The sequence below is a fragment of the Alosa pseudoharengus genome, unplaced genomic scaffold (assembly GCF_046254945.1).
Source record: "Alosa pseudoharengus isolate Yale_2024_CS ecotype anadromous, Long Island Sound unplaced genomic scaffold, YU_APseudo_1.1 YU_APseudo_1.1_scf_16, whole genome shotgun sequence".
In the NCBI taxonomy this organism is placed as follows: Eukaryota; Metazoa; Chordata; class Actinopteri; order Clupeiformes; family Clupeidae; genus Alosa; species Alosa pseudoharengus.
Window position 1 is genome coordinate 31,484,026 of NW_027468630.1, and position 9,972 is coordinate 31,493,997.

Here is a 9,972-nt window from a genome sequence, read left to right on the forward strand (position 1 = left end):
AGGGTTTCAGTGAACAAGTGCTGCATTATTGGCAGGCAGCTGGGAGGGCCATTTTACGATTCAGCCTGAGGCTCAGTCTGCTGCACTAACCCAGGCCTCTGGGAATGGGAGCCGGGGCGGATGGGAGGGGGGCCGCGTGGGGATCGGGGGTGTGCAGGATTAAAGTCATAATGTGCCGACACATCCGCTGAGCACGGCCAGCTCGTTCAAAGTGTGGCATGGGGTACCCTGAAATGTAGGCAATGCTCACAGACAGTGCTGTGAGGACCCATGCCTCATTTTTGAACAGGCATGTGACAGCAGTGCACATATAGTCAACATGCTTCAGCATGGATGTCACCATACAAAGATGATGGTGGTGGCCGTGACTGGAGTTGGTTGTGTGTGTAGGTTAGCCCAGTTGTGCAAACGCATATGGACTCCTCATAAAGGTGTAAATGTTCCTGCTGAGCATATGTGGTTACCAATGACATAGTCCCTCTGTTTGGGCTTTAGCATGGCAATAAAAACATGACCTTTATTGCTAATTCAAATTTATACAGAATACTAAAAAAATATGTTGGGTTTTTTTTCCATATGAGAATGGCAGTGTTATTTCCGATTGTTTGTCTTCATAATTATGATGTTGATATTCTGTATTCACCTAAGCAACAGAAAATAATATTAAATGTAAAAACTATGAATTCCTTGCTCATAATTGAAATAGTTTAATGAAACATGTTTTAATCTATATAACAACACTGACTCTGATAAGGGCATGCAGATTACCCTTGTGCTTTTTACAAAAGGGGGCGGGAGACAGTTGACTAATACCTTACAGAAAGAAGATTAATCTAGTTCAATGTTGCACATTAAATGGAACTCCTCCGACTGCCATTAGTCTGTGGCTACTATAAACACTGCCTTGTTGATCTTAGAAAAGACAACAATATGAATCATCTTGATTCTAAATAAGCTATTCCCAAGGCTGGTACTAGGCTTGGACGTCAGTTTGTGAAAGATCTCCTCATAGGTTGAGCCGTATGCTGATTTGAGAGACGGGAAGCTTGGTCAGGTTCCAGAGTGCTCGTCAGGCTGTCAGTGGCGGTGTCGTGCGCGCATGCCACACTGAGCTCGTGGGTTTGGAAATGCCAAAGCGCCTTCTCCCTGCTATGCGCTCACACACACAGCAGACGGGTCTGGTCACGCAAACAGGAACTATCGACTGATGCTCCAGCTTCTAAGCGCTGCTTCAAGAGCAAAAAGGGGAAATCTTTCGTCCTCTGATTAGATTTTCTGGTTTTGGAAAGCCGAGCTAAGGATGATTTTGTGATGGGTGGTTTAAAAGAGTATGGGAAAGCTTCCCCTTTTGCGGAAAGCAGAATGAACATACTCATTTCTGTCGCAGAGAAGTTGCATTTCCGTCAGAAGACAACCGGGCAATAAAGGGATCCTTGGCATAAAGGGATATCAACATAGAAGAAAGGCTAAGAAACACTTACACTACGTATAAGGGGTCTTGTGGTCTGTCCTTTTGGATTGTACATACAGTATTGTCCGACAGAGGTGAAATCGTTTGGAGTACGCAATAACCTTTTGGGATTTTTTAAAAACCACACCAACCTTTTGAAGATAACAAAGGTCTCATAACGACATCGGACTCTTTCGATATGGAGATGTTGTCATAATTTTTTTTCCAGGTCAAATGACCGTTTTCACTCTTTGCTAATATCACAATTGTATTTATGAGATGGAAAAACGGGGACTCCACGGTGTCCTTTGTTATTTGATTCTTAATGCTCTCTTGATATTCTATGTAAATGGTAAGTAAACTTGGTCTATCCTTGTTGCTAGTGGCTTGCCAGTATTTCCCATGTTGCGTATTTAGCCCAACTCACAGTTCAAAGGATCAGTCTTTTATTTCACAGCAGGACTTACTGAGCTTTATGAAATAGGGGTTGTTCTATACTAGTTTATGACTTTTATGTCTGCTATTTGATTTTCATGTTGGTGATTAAATGACAGCGAGGGGAGACTTGATTGACTTGATTATAGTAGGCTGTACCCGCATGTAGTCTATACGAGAGGTTATACCTGTGTATATTTTGTGAAACACGTTTCGCACATATAACATCTACGAATTTTACACAGTAGGTCATCAACTTTTTAAATATTTTGAATATGAATCGGATTTATAATGCTTGGGAATTCCGGTCCTAAGTCCCGGTCTTAAGCAACATCAATCAGGAAAAATCATGCGCACGCCCGCACGCGCGCGCATTCACCAAGATAAACCTAGATGCACACTCAAACACACTTCATGCAAGTCTCTTTTTTGGCGTGTCTGAATCTTTTGGACTTTGTCGTTTTCTACCTCAAACAGCTAATCCCTTTGACATTTACACTCCATGACAGAAATAGAGCAACACCCGAAAAAATCTGTCTTCCACAAGCCCACGTATGGGTGATATGTCGGCAATCACTGTTCGTCTCCTCCCTGCTGTGCAAATTAACCCATGCCTGTGTTGTTTTCTCCACCTTAGCAACATTTACTGAAGTGCCCAAAGATGTAACCGTCGATGAGGGTGAAGACATAGAGATGCCGTGCGCTTTTCGGGCTATTGGGTCTTCGCCCTTCTCCCTGGAGATCCAGTGGTGGTACCTCAAGGAGGCAGCCCCAAGAGAACTTGCACACGAATTGCAAATTAGCGCCACACAGAACAGACCCAAGGTAATCTTACTGGCGCGCTTAGCAAGCCAAACGCTGCCATACCCTGTTGTCCGAGTCGTTCTACTTTCAAAGGCGTGCAGTAGCACCTGCTCCCGAAATGAGGCAAGACACCTCAATCCAGTTCAAAGGCATTATGCCTCAGCGTCAGCGGTGGAATGCACTCGGATTTAAAGCACGGGACCAAGGCATACACTTCAAATAGGTTACAATGCACATATTGTCTTTATTTAATTAAGTGCTGTATTTTGACATTTCGTTGTTGATTATAGATACCATTCACCTGTGCCTTGGTATTTGAGACCGGGAATGTGAGTTGGGATGGAAAGTAAAAAGGAAGGCTCTCACGCTGAAAGATACAAAGACCACTTGTTGGGCTTTAGGATGAGTCCAATGACGATTCCTATGCACACCGCGTAAATGTCCTCATCGGAAAATACAAGATTAAGTTACGGATGCATATTTGCATCTGAATGAATGGACGACACATCTAGTGGCCATAATACGATTTTGACTGATTTTGCAGTCTCATCCGCCATTACAATCCAATGGCAAAATAGGTTGTCCCAAACTGTTGCTGTCCATGGTACTGAAATCCCAGGGCGCCCAGCCTGTGTTTAAGAGTTGACGTGCTATATTCACACTAAAACACTAAAATACTGACATGACTTAAAATACAAAATGATTTTATTGTGCTTGTTCTCATGAATTATATTTATTTTTCAGGTGGCACCCAGGGATGCTACCAAAATAAGCGTGAGTATCAAATTCTGAAATTGTTTACTATGGTTATGTTTATTGAAATCAATTACCAGGTATGGTGTATGATAAGATTTTGGTCAACATCTCTCAATAGACAAATGAATTGTGGTCATTGGTAATTTCCATTCAGACAAGAGGCATTTAATCATATTCATTGTTGTTTCTCAGCAGCCAGAGACGTCAGGGCTGCATTAATCATGTACATTGTCTGACTAAAAATACTCTGGCTAATTCACATAATGGAACCTTATTGTTCATTTTCTAAGCTGTTATGAACAACGATTTAACTCTTTCGTTTGCAACGTTTTACAGTTAGATGGTCGGTTTTTTTCCGCGTTTGTCAAGTTTAACAGTAATTAAAAAATGTAAACCTACTATGTAATTTACATATTGAATCGCCATTACGCCCATTTGTTTGTGAGATAGAAACCTATGATGGTTATAAGGCACCCATACTCAACATTTATGACAGCGTGGACAATGTGATTTTCTCACAGAAGAAGTCTTGCACCAAAGCCAAGCACTATAGTTGTGTCCTAGAATACCCAGAGGCCATGTTCTCATCGAGTTTACTGATAGAACCTAGATGCATTTAAGGTTACAACAGATGTAGGCAACCTTGAAAATATGTAACCTGCCTTGAACAACATGTTCTTTTTTATCTGTTTCTAGACCGTGAGGGTCCAGGGCAGTGCCATTTCCCATAAACTAAGTCTCTCCAACGTACGTAAGGAGGACGAGGGTGTGTACGAGTGCCGCGTTACGGACTTGTACTCCGAAGAGACTCTGGAATACAAAGTCCAAGCCACTCTACGGGTCAACCCGCGAGATGGCATGGTGAATGAGGAGGCCGTGTCTCACATCCAGAACCGCTTACCGCTGCGGAACAACAATAACGCAGCCGAGGGACGGGCCACCTCAGAAGTGGATCAGGGTCAGGGAAAGCCTTGGGTGCCTCCTCCAGCCGGCGTTGGTCCCGTTTCTCCTTCAACAACGACAACAGCCTCTGCAGCAAAGTCCTCGGCTTCGCCTCGGCCCGGCAATGCGGCCATACTCCGACAGCAGCACGGAGCCGGTAAGTGGAAGTTCAACAGTGGCACCTAGCGGGCGGATAAAAAAAGACAATACGCCTTATTGGTCACCAGTGGAATACATTTGATTTAGTCTATATAAGTTGGTGCTATTCCTTCTGGTATATAATAAAGCTACTTCCGTCTTGTGCTAATTATTCAAGGTATTTAGCAGCAGGTGGCGTTTTCCCCAGTATGGCTTGATGATTTAATACTGAGAACTACAATCATCTACGTTTGCATAATAATAGCTTCATCAAAAATCTGCATGAGTTACCATCGCTATACCGTTATGTTGTATAGTCCCTTCCTTTCACATTTGCGAGTGTTTTTGTGATTGACAGGTGTTGTGTAACAGGTACACCTAAAGTTGTGATTTCCGTATTCCTGTGTTTCATTAGATATATTGCTCCATGGTCTTTTTGAGAAGATGTCACCCAAGGACTTTGTGATCTATTTTATCACTGGAGAATTGATCTCTCTTTAGATTCCCTGCTTTGGATTCTAAAGGATAATGGTGATGGGAAAGCTTATTGTGAGCCTATGACTCCTCCAGGTCCTTGGTCCATGACCTAACCTTGAGATGTCTCTACTGAGGCAGTGTATTCCTTTGTGTCAAGGCCACTTGGCATTAAACTCTATGCAGCTCCATCACCTTTTATGTAAGAGGACCTTCACTGGTGCAAACTCATAGTATTTTTATGGAATTGTGTGTGTGTGTGTGTGTGTGTGTGTGTTTGTGTGTGTGTGCATTTGTGTGTGTGTGTGTGTGTATGTGTGTGTGTGTGTGTGTGTGTGTGTGTGTGTGTGTGTGTGTGTGTGTGTGTGTGTGTGATTTCATGACTGTGTAAAGCTGTTGTGTTGTGCGTTGTTGTAACACTCCTCCTTTCAGTTCGTTCATCTAAGATATCAGAGGCTATATTGGCAAAATAATACTGTCTTGGAAATAGTCCCAACGACATACAGGTATGAGAGATAATTCTCCCCTAGACATGCTGTGTGGCCAAGCACCTCTCCATTTATTGAATATATATTGAAATATAATATATTGAACTGTAATATATTGAAATATAATTAATGAGTAATAAATCAATTCATTAATACACTAGATATGTTTGTTTTCTATATAACCTATTAAATATGACAGGAAAAAACATTGTTTAAACCTGATAATATGCGCTGAGAAGTCTAGTTTAGTGTATGTGATGTCCTGTGGAAGTGAGGAGTTGAGGAAAACTGTTGAGACTTGTTGATGCACCAGTATTGTAAATCTTCATCAACAATCTTTCATTTCACAAAAGTGCATAGAGGGCAATATGGAAATGTCAGAGCCACCAACAAAGCTCATCATGTGGAACATTAACATGCAGATTAGTCTATGTGTTTGCACAACACTGCTGTGTAACAAGGTGTGGCTCTTGAATATGCTGAGATAAGGCACCTAGCACTCTCCGCTCCTCCTGGGCTCAAAGACCTTTGCTTTCCCCAACAGAGAAGACCAAGATGTCGCCCGTGCATTTGTCGTCATCTGACAAATGAGCTGCGATGGGCTTTCCATGCCCTGCGAACGCGCTGAGCCAGTAGTCACAAGGCGCATGCTGGGTTGTCTGCCTTAAAACAATCAGTATGCCAGGCAGGGGACTGATCACATACACGGGTGTCAAAGAACTAGGGAACGCTGAATCAAAGTCACGCAGCTCTTGATGTGGGGGCCTGGTGCCGCTGCCAAGGCTGCCATCTTGATCTCATGGTGTGCAGGGGAGTTGTCTGGAGCAGGTTAAATGTCCGCTGCTAGTGTCTGGCAGAGTGGGCTTCGCTTCGCAGCTAGAGCCGTGAAGCTCTTGTGAGGTGGGAATTTGGAGAGTTGGCGAGTTGGCGAGCTGGCTTGCGTAAAAAGGGTTATCTCAAAGGTTTTTTTTCTCTTTCTCTCTTTTAATTAATCTCTCTCTCTTTCACTCTCTCCTTCGCCTCTCTATCTCTCTCTCCTCCGTCTGTGGCTCTCAGTCACTTTTCTCTTGCAAAGCGCAGAGCACACACTTTGTCATTCGAGGTTCTATGCTTTACATGCAAAGGTGTCTCCTTGACAGATTACCTTTCGTGCCTTCGGAATTTGTGCCAAGGTTTCTTGTGGCGGAAAAAGTGACAAAATATGTAACCAAAACCAATCATATGCCTGAGGTGGTAATGCTTCATATGAAAGCATATGAAATATGTTTTCATAACACATCAGCTAGTTCCCATGGCAGCCAGCCCTGCTTTATTACCTTTATTTAAACAGGACAAAGAGCCCTAATATGTGGACTGTGGATGTGAGGAGTAATCTGCTCATATCTGGCTGCTTACACAGGGTCGGTGGCATACATTCATATTAGCTAATATTAGCCTCCTGTGGACTGTATCTGCCAAACTAAATCAAACACTATAAGTGCCTCGCTGACACTTTAACATTGACGGAAATATCTGGAATTTGTCTTGGCCTTTTGTTTTATTTTTTTCTCCTCTTGAGTGAACCCGTCAACGAATTTGTCATCGGATTGTGAAGGTTAAAGAGCATTCTGGCACATTTGACGGATTGCTCCTTTAAATTGTGGATGCAATAAATGTGTTGCTATGGTGCCCCTGCCCCTCTGTGTGTGTGTGTGTGTGTGTGTGTGTGTGTGTGTGTGTGTGTGTGTGTGTGTGTGTGTGTGTGTGTGTGTATGTGTGTGTGTGTATGTGTGTGTGTGCGCGTGCATGCGTGTGTGTTTGTATGTGTGTGTGTGTGTGTGTGTATGAGAGAGAGAGAGAGACAGACAGGCAGACAGACAGAGAGAGAGAGAGAGAGGCAGAAAGAGAAAGAGTGTTTGTATAGTTGCAAAGGGTTTATGGTAGACCCCCTTTAAGCCTGCCACTTTGGAAATGTGTGCATCTGTCACCTGTCCACCATGTCATCTCTCTGAGTAGCAGAGACTATTAATATTAAAGGGGAAATGCCACAGGCTGTTGGCCAATCAGCCAGGCCCTCGGCACGCTGTCAGGTGCCTCAAATTGCCTCTCAGCGTTCCCTTGGCCCGTCAGCAGCAGACGGGAAACGCCATGTCTGCTCACCAAGGGAAAAGGATAAAGGCCTCGGAAAATTCCCCAGCAGACAGACTCCCAGAGGACCAGGTAGATAGGCAGATACATGGATACCGACAGGGACAGATACTGGAGACTGATGGATACATAGATGCATGAATAGGTGGATTAGTGTGGGCTTGTCAAAGACAGTACCATGGCACCCTTGGATCAGCTTTGTCATTTGAACAGCTGTGGCTGGTATGGAAATGTTTTAAAGCGATTCTGGGGGAAAGCACAGTTTGAGATGTTTATCGCTTCTACTGTAAAATGTACATAATGAGATGTGACGAGAATGAAGGAATGCGTGAGCAGGAAGGAGAAATGAAGAAAATAAGAGAGAGAGAGAGAGAGAGAGAGAGAGAAAGAGAGAGAGAGAGAGAGAGAGAGATCTGCAGAGTATCACTGGTGCAGAGCTTTGGCAGGTGAGCAGGCGGAGGAGTCGGTGAATTGGAGGGGGGGGCGGATGAGAGGAGGAGAGCAGCACCAGAGGATAGCCTGGCACGGGTTACGGTACACAACGGCTCAGTCTTTAATGCGCCTACCCACAATGCCATGCACCAGCAGCCACCCCAGGTGACCTTGGCATCCCTTGGCAGCAGAGTTTGTCTGTGGCTGGACAGCTGTCTTAATCGCTTATGAAACTGACTGTGTGGGCATGCTTGTGTGTGTGTGTGTGTGTGTGTGTGTGTGTGGACATGGGCCATTTATGTGGTGTTGCTGATGAGGGCACGTGTTTGTATATCCCCCCCAATAGTAATCCATTGCCATCATTTGCATGTTTAGTCATGTTCACTGAACCAAAGGGCCCTAACACCACGCTTACGTGAAAAAAAAAAAAAAGACACCCAGGTCCAGGCATCCTTAACCCCCCCAACCCTCCACCCCCCAACCCCCAGTTGGGCTTATATAACCCAATCACACGCATTAGTCCTGACTTTTGTGCAGTCTCTCCGAGGAGAGGAGCGCGGCGGGGCCGGTGTTAATGCGGTAGGAGAAGGCCGGGGAGAAGGAGCCGCTGAGTGCTGCTAATGGGGAGGCCTGACGAGGGCTGCGCGGCGTGGTCCCCTGTGCGGCGAGTGCGTGAGAGGACGGGGCTCGCGGGTGTCTGTGCTGCGCGGCGTGGTCCCCTGTGCGGCGAGCGCGTGAGAGGACGGGGCTCGCGGGTGTCTGTGCTGCGCGGCGTGGTCCCCTGTGCGGCGAGCGCGTGAGAGGACGGGGCTCGCGGGTGTCTGTGCTGCGCGGCGTGCTTCACTGTGCGGCGAGCGCGTGAGAGGACGGGGCTCGCGGGTGTCTGTGCTGCGCGGCGTGCTTCACTGTGCGGCGAGCGCGTGAGAGGATGGGGCTCGCGGGTGTCTGTGCTGCGCGCCTCTGCTGCTGCAGCTGCAGCCACGGCTCTGGCTCTGTGTGGGAGGCGCACGGCTGCTCTCTTGCGGGTGTTAATTGTTTCTCTTTCTTTCGCCCGCCCACCCCCCTCTCGGTGCGGAACGCTGAGTGCAGAGTTACAGTGCAGAGGAAACGGGCACGGGGGAAATTAAAGCAAACCAGCGACTCATTCTCATTCTTGCACACTACATATGTCGGGTTTGTGTTTATGTGACAGCTTGATTCACTGGAGAGGGCATCACAAAAGTAAAAGCTGAAAATTAGTAACACGGTATGTCAGACACAAAAATAATAACTACAGGGAGCTTATAGTGGAGTCTGGAGCTGCTGTCAACTTATATGCCATATACCGACTTTCACCCAGGCAGTCTGGAAACTTGGTAAACAATGTGCTGCTATAAGCACATCCTGTATCCTCTCTGGGGCGAGGAGGCCATTATGACTTACAGATCTATACACCACCCCCAGACCGACTTCTTTCAGAGCTAGGAAAGCAAAAATCACCTTGCATTTGTTTGTCTGCTGCTCCAAGGTGGTCTATTCTCTGGCCCAATAATAAAAGCATGGAATTCAGAGAGCGAGAGAGAGAGAGATGGCGGATGTCCTCAGTGCCTGCCGTGAAGGCTTTGCTGCCTATAAGGAGAGGAGAAAGAGTGGAAGAGATTTGTTTGTTCCCATTTTTAACTGGAGGAACAAAGCCAACTGTCAATATGGACGTTGGGCCTTTGTTAGCTCAGCACGGTCAATAATCCCCTCCTCAGAACGTAGCGTTCCTCCTCTCTTCTCCTACAACTTAGTCCCTTTCATCTCCCCTCTTATTCTGGACACTTATTCCTTGGCCACTGTATTTTTCTCCGTCCTTATCAGCTTTATATTGAACAGTGAGCCAGGCTGGCGGAAGAAGGGTCTGTCTGTGCGGAAGCCCAAACCCCAGGCAAGAGATGCCGCTCA

General features: G+C 45.7%; 1 protein-coding gene across 1 annotated transcript in view; it reads left to right on the forward strand.

Moving 5' to 3' along the window:
* Positions 1–1,553: 1,553 nt before the first annotated feature.
* The window catches only part of vstm2b (V-set and transmembrane domain containing 2B), a 12,715-nt gene continuing 4,296 nt past the window's right edge, over positions 1,554–9,972 (forward strand). The window contains exons 1-4 of the mRNA XM_076288217.1: positions 1,554–1,802; positions 2,523–2,710; positions 3,434–3,463; positions 4,142–4,544. Coding sequence (XP_076144332.1) covers positions 1,730–1,802; positions 2,523–2,710; positions 3,434–3,463; positions 4,142–4,544 — 694 coding nt within the window. The 5' untranslated portion in view covers positions 1,554–1,729. The remainder of the gene's footprint in view (positions 1,803–2,522; positions 2,711–3,433; positions 3,464–4,141; positions 4,545–9,972) is intronic.